The following is a 17,146-nucleotide window of genomic DNA, read 5'->3' as shown; positions in this document are numbered from 1 at the left end:
TGCCTGATTCAGGTGGACAGTCAGGAATTGCTACTTCAGCACCTGACGTTTGTAAAGAGACTCCTAACTTCTCAGGGGTATACTATTAACGAAAAGAAATCACATCTGGTGCCCAGCCAAAAGATTTTATTCCTGGGAACAAGCTTGAACACAACTTCCCAGTTGGCATTACTCACTCCAGAAAAGCAGGTTTATTTGACAAATTACTTCAAACTACTGGACACCCAAACCCAGCTATCTGCAAGAAAAATATTGCAAGCCCTAAGGTTCATGGCCTCATGCATTCTTCTAATTCCATATGCAAGACTGCATATGAGGAAACTTCAGTGGTACTTAAAAAGTCTCTGGTGTCAACATTCTCAGGACCTGGAAACAGTGATTCCTGTCATTCCTTGCCTAAGGGCAGTGTTCCTTTGGTGGGCAGAGGCTTGCAACCACAACAAGGGACTCCCTTTCACTCAACACCTGCTGCCCAAACCCTGACAACAGATGCATCAGACTATGCATGGGGGGTCACATGGCAGGCAAATGCACTCAAGGCAAATGGACCCCAGGACAAATTCACCTGCATATCAATCAAAAATAAATGTTAGCTGTATAAAATGCACTGACAGCCTCCAAGTATCTTATCCTGCCAAGACACCTCTTGATAAAGACAGACAACACCACAGTTATGTGGTACTTAAGCAGGGGGGAACTCATTCCTACCCACTCTGCAGGTTAGCCATGGCTCTGTGGAGCGCAGCCTTGAGCTATCAAGTGAACCTGCAAGCTCAGTTCCTGCCAGGCAAACAAAATTCACTGGCAGACGACTTAAGCAAAAATCTAATGGACCTACACTAGTGGAAATTGGGACCAAACACATTCAAACTTCTAATACACAGGTGGGCGTCACCAGGAGTGGACGTCTTTGCTTCCCCCAAAACCATCAACTGAGCAAATGTTGCACCAGAATTCCCCACAGCCAAGCATGGAAAGTGGATGCCCTATCCTTTACATGGGAAAACCTCTCAATCTATGCCTTTCCCCCTCTGCCCCTCCTTTCAAAAGTACTACTCAAGATCAAACAGGACAGGCCAAGGACGATCCTTATTGCACCAGACTGGCCACGCCAGCACTGGTACCCACTCCTATGCAGTCTGACAGCAGTGCCACCCTGGCACCTACATTGGACCCCCCCTCTCTGCTGTCCCAGCAGGAGGGACAGATTTTGCATCCTCCGCTGCAAACCCTGAACCTGGCAGCCTGGCTTATTCCCAGAATATATCACCAGCAACCCTCAGCAAACAGGTGCTGGATGTTGTCCTTGAGGTCAGGAGGCCTAGTACTAGGAAATCCTATTCAGAAAAGTGGAAAAGATACTGTTCTTTGAGCCAGTCTCAAGGAAAGGACACAGCCGTGCCCACCTTACCTCAAATACTAGATTATCTAGCAGAGCTGCTCCACAAAGGCCTATCCTTCTCATCAATTAAGATTCATGCCTCTGCCATCTCAGCTCATTACAATACTGAGCCACCTCTCTTCTCTTGCCCTCTGATCAAGCAGCTCCTTAGAGGAGCTAACAATTTAAGACCCCCAAGGAGAGCTCCCTCTCCTGCCTGAGACCGTAACTTTGTACTAGAGAAAGCTCACGCTCCCCCCTTTTGAGCCTGCTGCTACAGCAGCGTTAAAAGTCCTCTCTTGGAAAACAGACTTACTTCTAGCCATCACTTCAGCAAGAAGAGTGTCTGAGTTACAGGCCCTTATGGCTGTGGAACCCTTCATTATCTTCCATGCGGACAGGGTTTCCCTCAGGACTAACCCATCATTTATGCCCAAGGCGGTATCCAGTGTGGCTTTAAACCAATCCATCCATTTACCAACCTTTTTTCCTAATCCTCAGAATAAAGGGTAAAGGATCCTGCACTCCTTGGACTTGCACAGACAGCTCAGGTTCTACCTTGATAGGACTAAACCTTTCAGAAAATCTGACCAGCTGCTAGTCAGCTTTGCTACAAGGCCAGAGGGCAAGGCCATTTCAAAGCAAACCATTTCTAAATGGGTAGCACACTGCATGCATTTCTGCTACAAACACCATGGAAAACCTACCTCACAGGGGATCAGTCCTCATTCCACTAGGGCTACCTCAACCTCTACAGCATTTCTCAGGGGAGTCCCTACCAGGAACATCCTGGAAGCTGCAACCTGGAGTTCTGTACACACCTTCACCAGGCATTACCACTTACCTATCTTTTCTAAATACAGAGCTGGATTTGCCACAGTAGCCTTACAAGGCCTGCTAGCCAGCCCTAATACTTCTTGACTGCCTCCACCCTTCCTCAGCTTTGGGAATCAACACAAGTGTGATGACTGCAACAGTGAAACACGAAGAACATAGTACAGTTGTGTACACTTACCATAAATGTAGATGTTGGAGTGTATTCACTGTTGCAGTCCTGGTTACCCTCCCTCCAGCTCCCTGTCTTTTCTGTACTTTCTACCTATCCTCTTTTTTGGTCATGTCTTATGGCAATGGTATTTACTTTCTACTGGAGGTGTTCCATACCATGTGATTGCTTCCTATTTTGGAGGCTCCTGACATCTGGGGAAAGAAAAACTGATGTAATGGTATCGGCTGCATGTTTTATACCCCTGATGACCTGACATTATGGAAAAGGCAACAGCATTCGACGCAGAAATCCCAAGACTCTGGTATTCGGACCGACTAAGGGATCCCTGCAGGCAGATAACCCAAGTGTGATGACTGCAACAGTGAATACACTTGAACATCTACATTTATGTTAAGTGTACACAACTGTACTTTTGGTTTCGTCAAGGGAAGATTATGCCTACTCAACGTGGTGGACATCTTTGACAGGGTCACCAAAGCAAAGGATGAGGGCAAAATTGTTCACACTGCCTACCTTGACCTGGCCAAGGCATTTGACACAATACCCCACTTGCATACCTCTCAACCTGGAATCATCAAAAATCTGGACAAGGCTCATGGAAAATAGGTACAAATCTGTACGCTGATTAATGTAAAATTTGCATACATAATTACACAACCCCGCTCACTCCAATGGAATTTTGGGATAACTTTCAAATGCGAACTGAAGAACAGACAACCAAAATATGGCACCAGGCGACTGGATTCCCCCTGCAGGTGGGGTATATGAGTATATATATATATATATTTATACTTGTATGTACCCATATGCTTTTGTGTAGACAACTAGATAACCAGACAGTTACGTTACCTTCAGAACTAGGTAAATGAATCATTATATTAAGCATTATATTTTCATAGTCTGAAAATCACTTTATTTCTATTCTTAACAACATACTCCATATATAATTAGGTCAAACACAAAGAAAAACAGAAAAGATCACCATGACAGGCATCCCAGCACTGTTAAGTTAATGCCAAATTCATCTTTATCCTCCGAGTCCCACAGGTCTGTGCAAGACCAGATGCTAGACTTTAAGACCACTGCAGTACTGTGTAATGACAGTTGTACTGCATTATTTAACAGAAAGTCTGAATTTTCTTAGGTTGGGTATTTATCATAGAAGGCATGTCATATTCAAGAGATAAGCCTCAACATTTTATTTATCATCTTTTAATACAGGAAATGTATTTATTTGTATTTACTTTATTCATTTCTTATGTAGATTAGTCGACTAATGACCATTTATTGGGGTAAGAAGGCTCAATATAAAAGAGTGCAAAGTCTTGTAGCAAGTTATGCAGTCCCTCTCTGCTTCGTGCACTAAACAACCAGACAATTAATATTAAATACTGCATTAACACAGCTGGTTACGACACGTGATGTCGTAGGAAAGCACAGATCTGATTCATTTACTTGAACTTGCATGCTATAGAATGCCTTTAGCTTTCTGCCTCAAATTAACATTAGCAGAATCATCCACTAAGATGCAGAATGATCCTATCTCCTGATGTATGCTGCATGTGTGTGTGTATGTGTGTGTGTGTGTGTGTGTGTGTGTGTGTGTGTATATATATATATATATATATATATATATATATATATATATATATATATATATATACACACACACACACACTGGTCACTGGCACTGATTTTCTAAGTTGCCTTACATTCTTCTTTGTGTCATACTTAACAGAAATTTTGTTGAACTGCAAGAAAGAAGGAACTTTAATGTGAAAAAGTGACTGAGGTGGAACTGTTCTCCTCATAACACATTCACTAGAGACATCTGTGTGTTGCGAGTTGAAAGGCATTTGATCTCATGCCACCCAATCTTTTTTTTATCTTCTTTTTGTGTACCTAGAAAACTTTCAGCTGCTTTCTAGAATTGCTTCTACAGCTTGTTTTACCTTAGTAATAGTACTATCCCCTTGGTTAGAACCACACTCTATTTTTACACAAGAGTTCATATCATTCTGGTTAAGAAACTGAAATATGTGAAATCTTCTAAGGTAAAATTATTTTGTTATTTTGAATTATAGAAAGAAAATTAAAACAATTCAGTGGTCTTACAGCAGTACTGAATAAACATTTGGCTGGAAAGAGCACAAAATATACTTTGCAGATCACTGAGGTAAATAATAAAAAATATGTTCCTGAAATTCCAAAGGCTATTTTAACAACAGGCACTCATAGACTATAACGGATTCATATTATTATGGAAGAGAACGCAGTATCGTTTCTCATTATTTAAGTTTCAGAAAGTTATTTATTTTTGGTGTGGTAGAAACAGAAATAACTTCTACATGATTATGTTGCTATTCTGTGTAAAGCCATTTCTGTCAGCTGTGTAGGTGTCTCTGGCTTTGACAACCTGAGTAGATCTGTCAGAAGTTGAGTTGTCAGCTAAGATGTTGGTGCTCCGTCAGGAATATTCTTGTGAATATATTAAGAATTAGTACATGATATGTGAGAGTTTACCTTTTTTTTTTTTTTTTTTTTTTTTTTTATCATTTAGCTATCTGGAATCACTGTGCATTTAAACGGCACAGCAGTCCCCATAACTCCAAAGCAGCATGGCTTGAGGAAAACGGCATTAAACAGACGCGCGCAAGTATTCAATCCATGAATTATGAGTATTCAAACAGACATGCATACCTGAGCTTGATTTCGACAGGCTGATGGAGCTGACGTCATCACGCACGTGATGACGTCTGCTCCGAAAGCGCAGAATCTAAACAAATAGATTAAAAATTCGGAAATTAAGGGGTGCCACTTGGGAATCGTGGCACCCCTTCATTGGAACCCCAAAACTCGGTAAAAACCGAGTAATTCGGGACAGTTGGGAGGTCTGCCCACTCGTGCATTATTGACAAACTCAAGAGATTAGGTACAAACCTGTATGTCACCCGGTGGATAGCCAGCTGGCTCACAGACGGGATCCAGGAAGTTAGAATTGGGGAGTCCACCTCTACAAAGAGGTCAGTTAGAAGTGGAGTCCCTCAGGGTTCAGTCCGTCTACCACTCCTTTTTGGCATTTACTTTTCAGAAGTCAAGGCCAGTGTCAGTGGTCTGTGGCTGACTAAATTTGCAGATGATTGCAAATTAGGAGCTGTCACTGAATCTCACTCTGACACAAATGTTCTCCAGGAGGGGCTGGCACAGAGAAACAACTGGTGTCAGAGCCATGGACTATAACTAAATGCCAAGAAATGCATAATAGTATCCTTTGGGAAGTCATCCATCCCTGGTAACTGTCATATTGACAATACCCCTTAGAATTGACCCAGTAGTCAGGGACTTAGGGACACACATAGGTAGTAATCTAGCCTTTGACCATCATGTGTCTACAGTGGTGAGGAAATCATTCTGTACAGATGTGGGAAAGAGAAACTGTGAACAGTGGACTGACACTGAGCAAGATGGAAGAGGAAAATAATTTGTAGGTAATGCAGACTGAGGAGGTAATTTTGAGGCCAGTAGGATGTTGCGGTGCAGTGTGTGTGTGTGTGTGTGTCGGGGGCTAGATTGTTGATATGTTTTCTGCACCCCTCTCTTCTTCAGTGCACTGGTACTTCCTTAAGTGTGGGGCACTGTGTGCAGTTCTGTAGACTATACAGAGGAAATTAGGCGGATTCTACCACTTTGTATCAATGGAATGGTGACCTGAATTGAGGATCTGAAGTTTTAAGTGAGACCTGTATACATTAGAAAGGGTAGTGTGTGTAACTAGGTTATTCACCTTATAGTTTAGGCGCAAGAGAAAGGATAGAGTTAAGAAAGAGGATATGTGAGGGAGAAGGACATTTGTGGTAGCTGATGGGAGAGTTGACGGAATGTGGGATAGAGTGGGGACTTTTGTTAGTGATAGCTGTAATACTTAAGATGGAGTACAGACCTTGCGTTATTTATTCTTTGTTTACTGGGTATGTAGGCTGGTCTGAGGACCCTCATCAGCCATGATCCAGGTGCCAAGGCACACAAAGTAACAGTAGTGAAAAGATAAATCAAATGCAGTGACAGCACTCAGGATCACATGATGAATGTATGGGTTGCTAAGTTTCACAGTTAAGAACTAGATCTGAAGTAGTTTACTTCATTTGGTCTTCAACCTGTGAGTTTCGGATCCACAACGGATCTGACACGACCGCATTTTCCAGCTATTGATCTGAGCTCCCAGCTCCTTCCCTTACCCATAATACTCAATCTCCCTTCTCCCTTCAGATCTTGTTTGCCACCAGTGTAGCAGCAAGTGTGGTCCAAGCTCTGGGTTTAGTGGGGGTTGTAAATGGTGTACATTTTGCAAACTTTTTAGATTTCTTCTATCCTTTCTCAAAGTAGCATCTTCGTCTTGTTCCCCGGCCTTTGGGACTCAAACTCCCATCAAGAGGTCTGGGGAAGGGGATAAGACTAAAAAAGACAAGCCTCGCAAGCGGTCCTCCGATCGCTCGTCACAGGCAGGTCCGCCACCCAAAGTGAGGCCTTCGACTAGGCCTGGGTCTCCTTGGCTCCATTCTCTGAGGTTCTCCACTGAGCCCGAGGAACCCCGTAGCCGGTCCCCTGCTAGGTCCTCTCCCCACCGGCTTTCCCGACCAGTTTCAGTGGTGTCATCCCGCTCCACCTGGAGCCTTAGCAAGGCGGAGATGGACAAGATGATGCAGAGGTTTATCCACACTCCGATCTAGATGGGGGTCTTGCCGGTGCCCTCTTCCTCTGGAGGGGGCTTTTTGCAACCTTTTTTCTGTCCAATAACTCCTTCTCTGATCGGACTGGCAGTTTTGGAGTTTTTGGATCCGATGACCCTTGGAGTCGAGAGGTCGGCACTGATGTTACTATGTACCTCAATGCCAGCTGTTGCCTTGAGCTTGTTGGATCCGGGCTCTTGGAGCCGTAGACTGAGTTGGATCTGAAGGGGTGCTGTCTGCTCAGAGTGATTCAGCGTCTCAGCTCCTGGAGTTTCAGCTCTGACCCCCCCCCCGTCGGGTCAGGGGGGGAACAGCCCCCACTGGTAGTTCCCAGGAGGTTCATTCCCCCTCACTGTTTGACATGGTGGAAAGGGTTCTCGCTGTGTTGATACCTCTGACCATCTTGTCCTTGGACTCCATCCAGAACCCCCTCAGCTCTGAGTGTGGTTCCGACCACCTTGACGTCTCAGTGACAGCCCGTAGTCGTGATGCCTCAGGAAGTTCCTCCGAGGGAACAAGAGGTTTGCAAGTCCTCCTCATGGAGTCTTACTGAGGAGGTGCCTCACAAATGGACATGTAAGAGGAGGCACTTGGACTGTCCACCAGAGTCCCTCACCAAAGACTCAGACTTGGAGGAAGGGGAAGGTTCCCCATGGTCACTTCCCATGGATGTCTCGTTTGGAGACATCATGGAGCTCCTCCGCTGGGTGGGGGGGTGTGGTCTGCCCCAAAACCGACCTCGGACGAGTCTACTTGAGTGTCCAGTCCTGCAGATCCTTTAGTGAATCTCATAACCTCTAGGGCATGGAAGGAACTGGACACCATAGAGCCTATCCCTAACCGCCCCCAACAAAGTACTGAGCCCCCCCGTTGGATGGGACGCACTGTAACAAGGGGTCCCCAGTAAATGCAATGATGGTGGCAGCTGCCACTAAGATGGAGCTCGTTCAGGAGAGCTCCACGGTTCATCCTCCTGATCGGGAATCGAGGACAATAGACCATTTTGTGAAGCGGCTGTATTCTTCAGTGACCTTCTCGGTGAGGGCACTGAACTACATGGCACACGTTCGACTTCAGCAAGACCTTGTGAAGGAAGTCACGGAGTCGATCCCAGATTCCATGTAGGCAGAGGACAAGAAAACGTTCTCCAACCGAATGGCCACTGTTAAAGCGGTTGCAAATAAGTCCATGTGACTACTCTCTCATGGCATAGAGGGAGCCACAGTGGTGGCCGGGACAGGCGTTACCATCAGGCATCATGCTTGGCTCTGGCTGTGTCGGTTCTCAGAGCCCTTTCAGGTTCTTTTACCAATGTCCCGTATGATGGTTCTTCCCTCTTTTTGGGAAATCCATAAAAGAGACACTAGTGCAGTGCGAGAAAGACTGGAAGACACTGCCGTCGGGATCCGTTTCTCACCCCCCTCAAAGATCATATTTTAGGAATCAACGAGGGACGAAGAAGATGTGGTTCCGGAAGTCTCGGGTGTTTTCCCAGGACGCTGAGGACTCTCCTTCCCCCAGTGGCAGATGGGGTTATGATATACACCATCCTAAAGGTAGAGGGCGTCCAAGAACCCTTCTCGGAGAAACCTGGGAGCAGCCCTGAAGGATTGCCTGACTGCTCGTCTCTGGAGGGAGTCGGGGTTCATCTGTCGCTACACACAAAAGCATGGGAGTCCATTACGACAGATCGTTCGGTATTGCAAATCATATCCAGAGGATATTTTGTTCTGTTCAAGGAACTACCATATCCAAACAAATACCTCCCAGATGTTCCTCCCATGCAAAGGGAGGAAGCAGCACTAGTAATCGGAAAGCTGCTGAAGAAACGAGTCATCCAGCCGGTCGCCTAGACCAGTCCGGATCTGACGTTTATTCCAGGTTCTTTTTGGTGCCAAAGAAAATGGGGGACCTCAGACCCATCTTGGATCTGTCCACATTGAACCTGTCAGTAGCCAAGGCAAAATTCCGGATGATCACTCTTCAATCCACCCTGCCCTTTCTGCAGGCCAAAGATTGGAAGTGCTTGATCGACCTCCAGGATGCGTACTATCACATCAAGATAGACAAGTGCTCCCAGAAGTTTCTCCGCTTCTGGCTGGGAGCCAGTCATTATCAGTTCAGAGCCCTTCCCTTTGGTCTCACCACAGCCCCCAGGGTATTCATCAAGGTGATGGCGGTTGCAGCGGCTCACCTGAGGATTCAGGATATTCACGTCTTCCCTTACCTGGACAATTGGCTCTTTGCTGCCCCTTCAAAGCATCTACTGTGCCAAGCCAGGGATTACTTCTTTCTGCTAGCAAACAATTTGGGCATCACCATCAATCTGAACAAGTCTTCATTGGTGCCGGTCCAGATTCTAGACTTTATTGGGGCTTGGTTGGACACTATTCGAACAAGAGTTTTCCTCACTTCAGACAGGATACGCAATCTAACATTACATGTGTTGCACATTCTTCATACCCAAGTTCCAACAGCTGAAGCAGTCCTAAGGGCGTTGGGTTCCATGGTGGCAATGATCAATCTTCTGCCGATGGCTCTTCATATGAGAGTTCTTCATTGGATGCTTGCGGTCTAGTGGTCCCTGTTAGAGCTTCTCTGTCCTTTCTTGTGCAGATCTCAAGAGTATGCAGGGACTCCCTTTCGTGGTGGAGTCAGTCCCCAGACCTCCTCGGGGAACGTTAATTTCATCTTGCCTTTCCCAAAACCACTCTGACCACTAATGCCTTCCAGCTAGGGTGGGGTGGGACACTGCTCGGGAAGAACAGTTCAAGGCACTTGGTCCCTTCCGAGACCAGCTTTGCATATTAATGTACTAGAGATGAGGGCGGTCCTTCTTGTGTTGCAGGCCCTTCACGCTCATCTTCCTCTAGGCATGATTGTAATTCAGTCAGACAATATGGCATTGGTCTGGTATATCAACAAACAAGCGGGAACCATATCTTATCCCCTCTGTCAAGAAGCCATGAGAGTGTGGGAATGGGCGATCTCTACAGGCTTCTTTCTGGTGGCAACGCACATTCCGGGGTGGTCCAACATTCTAGCGGACAGGCTCAGCAGATATATCCTTATGCCTTACGAGTGGTTTCTGAATCCTTCAGTAGCGGAACAGATCTTTCAAAGGTGGGGTCGTCCCTGCTGCGATCTCTTCGCATCACCTTCCAATGTGAAATACAGCAAGTTTTTCACTCTGAACACCCCCCCCCCCTTGCAGGGAGAAGCCCCCAGAGACGCACTGGTACATGCTTAGCCTTCCGGTCTCCTCCGTGCTTATCCTCTGCTTCCTCTTATGTCAAAGTTTCTTCAGAAAGCCCGAAGGCTGGGGAGCACTGTGATCCTCATCGCCCCATTCTGGCCTCGCCAAGTTAGGTTTCCCTTACTGTGGTCTCATCTGGTAGTTCCTCCATGGACGTTCGATCCATTTCTGGATCTTCTTTCTCATCCCTCAGGGATTCCCCACCCTGACCTGGATAGTCTGTAGCTTATGGATTGGATGCTCCAGTTCCCATGATCATTAGGAATCCCGTATTGTCATCCCCTGTTAAATTGATTTTGGTAGCGGCTCATAAATCTTCCAGTAGAAAGGTGTATTGTAGTAAATGGAAACGTTTCTCCATTTGGGGCACTCGGCAGACCTTGGATCCCTTTACTGCACCTCTTTCAGCAGTCTTAGATTTTCTGGTGAGTATATTCCATCAGTGTGCCAGTTCATCTACAGTTAAAGTCCAGCTGGCAGCTATTTCTAATTTTCATGTGGGGGTTAACATGTCTTCCTTGGCGTCTTCCAAACTTTGTAAGGCTTTCCTTAAGGGTGCCTTCCTTCCTTAGATCTCTGGTTAAGGACCCTATGCCTCCATGTGACCTTACTTTAGTGCTACAGGCATTAGTCTCCGCACCTTTTGAACCTGCAGCTTCAGTTGATTTGTTTCTGACCTGGAAAACTGCCTTCTTGGTTGGCATTACATCAGCCAGAAGAGTTTCAGAGCTCCAGGCTCTCTCTATCAAAATGCCTTACTTGAATTTTCACAAAGACAGGGTGTCATTGCGCTCTAATCCATCTTTCCTTCCTAAGGTAGCCTCAGAAGCCAGTATTAATCAAACTATCAATTTGCCAGTTTTTTCCCCTAACTTTCAAAACAAAGGGAATACAAATTGCACCTGATAGATGTTCATAGACAACTGAGATTCTGTTTGCACAGAACTAAACCTTTTCGTAAATCTGATCAACTATTCGTGTCTTATTCTAAGCCCTTCTTAGGTAAGCCAGTTTCTAAGGTAACCATTGCTCACTGGATCTCCCAATGCATTGTTCGAGCTTATGCTGGAATGTATCCTCCGGGACAAATGAAGGCACATTCGACTTGATCTATGGCTACTTCAGCAGCCTTCTGGTCTAGGGTGTCTCTGCATGATATCTGTTAGTCAGCCACTTAGTCCTCATCTCATACCTTCATTTCACATTACAAACTGGATATCATGTCTAGAAACAGAGCATCATTCGGCTCTGCGGTGCTCTGGAATATCCTTCCTTGAAGGCCACCTAGGGGTTTTTGGTAGCTGGGTACTGTGTCCCACAGGTTGAAGACCAAATGAAGTAAACTACTTCAGCTAAAGAAGTTATGTACTCACCATAACGTTCCATCTGAGTAGTTGTACTTCATCTTCAACCGTCCCCCCCTCCTTTCCCCCTGACCTTGTTACTTAGTAAAGGTTGTTATACCTTTGTATATGTTGTGAGACCCTTGGTCCTCTCTGTGTCCTGGAATTTTTTGTGGCTCATGCTTGTGATAAGGTTCTGTTGGGTTGGGTGTTTAGTACTATTTAGGCAGCAAACTCAATCTGTAGGGAAACAGGGGGTATTATGGGTAAGTGGAGGAGTTTGGAGCTCTGATCAATAGCTGGAAAATGCGGCCATGTCAGATCTGATGTGGAGCCAAAACCCACAGGTTGAAGATAAATGAAGTACAACTACTCAGATGGAATGTTATGGGGAGTACATAACTTCTTTTTTCACACGATTGTATGTATAGCAAAGTAAAGATAGCAACATTTCAGAGTAGTGTATAAAGTATTTTCACAAAAGCTGACACCTTTCCAATGGCAGTTTCACATTGTGACATTTCTTAGAAAAGTTGAGAGCAGTAACATAAAGTAATTCATGTGAAATAGTGTGATATTCAAACTCTATAAAGTACAGCTGTAGGTATTTCACAGTTAGTGGCCTTAATCAGATAATCAAATTTACAAAGTGGAAGTAATCTCTGTCAAGATACTGTACTCTGGAATAGTTGAATAGAAAATTAAATTATTTGCAATCTCCTGACTGCCCAAGACCCTGAGAAATAATGTAGTAAAGTTCTTTTTTTTCTACAATCTGCCAGGTGAGGGTGAAACTGTAGGCTGTCTGCAGCTTCCTCAGTAGGAGGCATATCCTTAGGAGTTGGATATTAGATGGCATGCTTGCTGGTAAAACTGCAGATAGCAAGGGATGGGGGGGGCTGTCCTTTGTTGCATTGCATGACTTAGACCATCTTCCATCAGCATCTTTATATAATCATATTCTTCAGTAGATAAAATAAACGGAACGGGTAGTGTGAATTTCCAAGTTTCTGTTTTAATAGTAGTTAAATAAGAAAAAACTAGTGACCCTAATATTTGTTTCTTTTTTTTTGTTATGACAGCAGGAGTATAGAAGAGCTGAAAGACTTCGCAGAACAGAAAGTGTTAAAACTGATGCTACTGGTGCTGCAAAATATGCTGAGAGTAGTAAGTGTCTTTTAATGCTTTTGAAATCCAGATGCATGCATTTGGGCACCCCTTTTTAAATAAATGTTTTCTTTGTCAGCCAAGCCATGTTGATTTGGTCACCACATGAGCCTGCTACTTTTGCTTACAGTGATTGCCTTTTTGACAACTTCAATTTACTAGGTAGGGAATAAGGAGTGAGTATGTATCTGAATTCTTAGGTCTTGTCCTAAAACTGGAACTGCAGGACTGGTACCTTTGGTGCCCTTTAGTGATGTCAGAAGACTCCTCACAAACTCTAGTTGCTTCCTAGCTATAATTCCTTCTGTGATGAAAGGAGATACTACCAGCACAGCTAGCTGGAATTTTGTAAATAATTATATGTCATTGGTGAATATCGAAATGATTTATATAAGATGCTTGTGTTACAAGTATATTAGAACTGTATGTCATGTGTATATCAAACTGCTCTGTACAGATGCTTGTGTTGAAAAGATATTTTGTGAAGTGTTTGTGCTTAAAATGTATCCACAGTATGCCCTACTGGAAAAGAACAGAAATGTATATGCACTATTGTAACTGTTTAAATGTATATGTCAACAGAGGAAACTGGAAGGTTAACTTCAGTCTAGCAAACTTTAGAAAAATAGCTGAAATTAAATTACTTTATAGGGCGCAATAAAGAAGCTATCTCTCAAGTTTTCAGTGCAGCTAGAGAGACACAGACGCTTTGTGCTAGGAAGATTTCTGTATTGTCTTTGGAGTGAACTAATTGCTACTTTTGAAGCATGAAGGAATGCAATTGTTTTATGACTTCCAGCATCTGCCAAAGATCTGTGGAAAAGCCCTTGTCTGTATATCTTTACTGGTAGATGCTAAATGTTGCAGGCTTTTAGCAATGGGGGTTTTGGCCTGGGAACTATAAGTCAGATGACCAGAAATGATGTCATTCTGTCAACTATCTCAGCAGTAATATTTTAGATATTAATCTGAGAAGTGTCTTAGTGAGGCAGAGCATTCTGTATTCAGTCTTGGACCTGACAAGAACCATTCACCACAACATTTGCCGTGCTGTAATGAAGTAAGTTTCTAGGGAACAGTATAACTCTTTTAGATACAGTCAGGAGTATAGTAAAGCTTAGTTTAGATGTTTTTCTTTATTTGTGTGAGCCTGTACTGCAGTGTTATTTTAAATATTTCCTGTGGTTTGGGACTCTGATGTCACTGTGAATATATATTTAGTATTGTCCTGTTCTTTTATTATTAAATATATTTAAACCTTTCATTTTGGCTTATCTCTATAGAGATATTTAAGTTTTGAGAGTACTTGCATATTTATTTGGTGACACTGTGTGGGCCACTGCTAATAGCCTTGCTCTTGGTCAAACTACCATTTGTATTAGTATTAATATTGCACAGTAAAATTGGACAACCTTTGTTAAGAGCCGCAAAGTAGCTGATAAGGAGTGAATGGAGGCAGCGATAACTATGTTATAGCCTGGGCACAAGGGGGCATAGCTAGTAAACCTGTGCCAGTCTCTCGTGTGTGCACATGTGCATGTGTGTTCCTATGTGTGTGTGTGCGTGTGTAAATCAAACCTCAGAGTGTGTATGTCAGCTACTTGGGCAGGGACACAAAGCACTGGTTGGACAGAGAGGGTGCTGGAGGTCTTGGCTTGGTTACTCAGCTGAGGTCTCAACTCTATAGTTCTGCCAGTGGGGAGTCTTATTGGGGATCTGGAGAAAGAGGGAGAAACCAGCCCTGGACTGACTGTGGTCTCTGTGTGCTCTTAGGGGAAATTGCACTTGATGCAGAGAGCTGTCTCTGGAAATACTGTGTGTGTGTGTGTGTGTGTGTGTGTGTGTGTGTGTGTGTGTGTGTGTGTGTGTGTGTGTATACCTGTTATCATCCCAGTGAATGTCCCCCACTGTTGCCAGTGATTCCTCATCTGAGCTCAAGCATTTAGGGAATGATTAATGGGTGTTTTGGTAGTATTTTCCTATTTAGATAGGTGCAGGTGAGCTATTTTTTATTTAGTTCAGTTTTCTTGAGGGTTTTACTACATTTTCTGTCCTTTCTATCTTGTCTTGTTCTCCTTTCTTACCATGTCATGTCTTTGGGGTAAGGGCCTGTTCCTTCTCTTTCCTTCCTTTATAGGTATTTTTAACTTGGTGCTGAATTGAAAGTGAGTTGTTGCTGGTTAAATGTGTGTGTGTGTGTGTGGGGGGGGGGGGGCTAAACTGAGCTTTAGAAAATGTAAACATTATGTGCATAAATTGCCCCTGCAAGATCCTTATGATCTTTGTCTAATCTGTTTGGGGAGTCACATCTCAACAGTGACCTCTCCATTTGTAAGGGATTCGGTGTCGGGACCTTGGCTGATGGACATTGCAAACTGTAGTTAAGGGGATTATTTCCACTAGTTTGATGCCGATTGACTCATTGTTGCAAGATCCTTCAGATAAGAAATTTGGAAAAGAGGCGGGTGGAGGAGTCTTGTTTATTGGAGAAATTTTCTCAGCTAAGACTCCAAGGTTGGCCACTCCTCCCCAGGCAGGTATGCCTCCACCAGAACCCGTGAACTCTTCTCCCAGATTTTCCCCTTCACGGTTCAGTTTGTAGTTCCCTAGAATGTCCCTTCTCAGCACCAGGATTCCACTGGCACCAAGAATGGCTGTGCTCACTGGTGCAAGACAGATACTTTCTCCTCAGAGAAGTAGTTGTCTAAACTGATTTCTTCCAGACCTCCTGCTTCTACTTCTGTACAATCTCATAGGACTTTTAGGAGCCCCACTCAGCTTGATTTGGGAACATGTTATGTTGGTCTTTGTAAAGGCCCAAATTTGGTACAATGTCATCTTGGCCCTGACTGTTCCAGCCGTGGGCGAAAGTTTGACCCAGGTTCCATCACTTGCCTTTCGTCTTCCTCCTCTGGACTCTGTTTTAGCACCAGCAATGTTTAGATTGGCTTCAGATGTAGCACCAGTCTCCTCACTATATATTGATCTGATCTCTCTGATACCAACTACTTCAGCAAACGTAGCCTCAACACCTATCGCTTTTGGTGCCTATGATGCTTGTTCCTTGGGGATCGGTGTGGATTCTTTGGCACCAAGATTGTAGTCACTGATTCAGTCATAGCTGTTCTTGGTGTCTGAGAGATTAGCATTCAGCATCTCTGGACTGAAGGTCCCTGTCTTGGCTTTGGCCCAGGAGGTTTCGGTACCATTTGTGGGTTTCAGATTACCACCTTTGACCCAACCTGTTTTGCCGTCATTGCTGATTCCAACAGGCCTGGGTATTTCAGTGGACCACACAGTCCAGAATGGTACTACTACTAGTTCCTTTGTGCCGATAGCTACAACTGCACAGATTCCACCCTAGGATGCCGATAACTCTGGATCCTTGGGCAGGACATCACATATCCTTCCTCTGAGCAAAGTGGTGCATAGGCTGGTGCTGATGGGATCCATGTTTTCCTCTTCTTCAGGCAGTTCTGATGAGGCTTAGCAGCCTAGTCTCCCCAGAAAAGGAAGTGCAAGATGAAGCAGAGGGGGGCTCATGGTCTGTGGACCCTTCCGTCCTCGAAGAACACATTTTACTGTAGGTTCATAGGTTCGTACTAGACTAACTGCCCTAAAGGGCCATTTTAAGCATAGCCAGTTACCCCATGTGAGAATCAAACCCTGGACCTTCTGTCTTCAAGGTAAACACCTTAACCATTATGCCAACCTCCCACCTATAATCCTTCTCCCTAATTGCGTGCAAACTGCCCCCTCTGGATAAGCTGGTTGACATGGTTTGTTTCAAAGTTTGGGCCAAGCCAGATGTGGCTGATCTGTTTCTACGAAGACATGATAGGAGCTTGTGTACTCCCAAATACTGACCCTTTTGGGGTAAAGGACCTTCTGTTATTGTGTCTGCTTCTACCAAGAAAAATGTTCCTCAGGATGTGGAATCCATTTATTCATCCAGCAAGGACTCCAGGATGACTGACAGATTGGGGAAGCATGTTTATGTGACCAGTACTTTCGTCGTTAGAACTTTGAACTATATGATGGGGTTTTACAGGGGTATTGTGCAGAAGACAGCAGATGCCTTGAAACAGCTGCTAGTGGGAGATGTGGGTTCTCATCTAGAAGCCCAAGTAGCTACTGTGAGCATAATTTTCTTCTCTGTCCATGCATCTAATACACAAGCTGATGGATGGGGCAACCAGGACAGTGGGATAAATCTAGCAATGAGGAGATAGGCATGGGTTTGCCTGACAGATTTCGTGGACC

General features: G+C 44.5%; 1 protein-coding gene across 2 annotated transcripts in view; it reads left to right on the top strand.

The window, feature by feature from the left end:
* Positions 1-17,146, top strand: part of ZMYM3 (zinc finger MYM-type containing 3) — a 3,891,108-nt gene that overhangs the window by 786,585 nt on the left and 3,087,377 nt on the right. For both annotated transcript variants that reach the window (XM_044056844.1, XM_044056843.1), the window contains exon 4: positions 12,799-12,883. In XM_044056844.1, coding sequence (XP_043912779.1) covers positions 12,799-12,883 — 85 coding nt within the window. The remainder of the gene's footprint in view (positions 1-12,798; positions 12,884-17,146) is intronic.

The sequence above is a fragment of the Protopterus annectens genome, chromosome 14.part0 (genome assembly GCF_019279795.1).
Source record: "Protopterus annectens isolate FY-2018-M chromosome 14.part0, PAN1.0, whole genome shotgun sequence".
Lineage (NCBI taxonomy): Eukaryota > Metazoa > Chordata > Ceratodontiformes > Protopteridae > Protopterus > Protopterus annectens.
The sequence above is the reverse complement of the archived record's forward strand: the minus strand, read 5'-3'. Positions and strand labels throughout refer to the sequence as shown.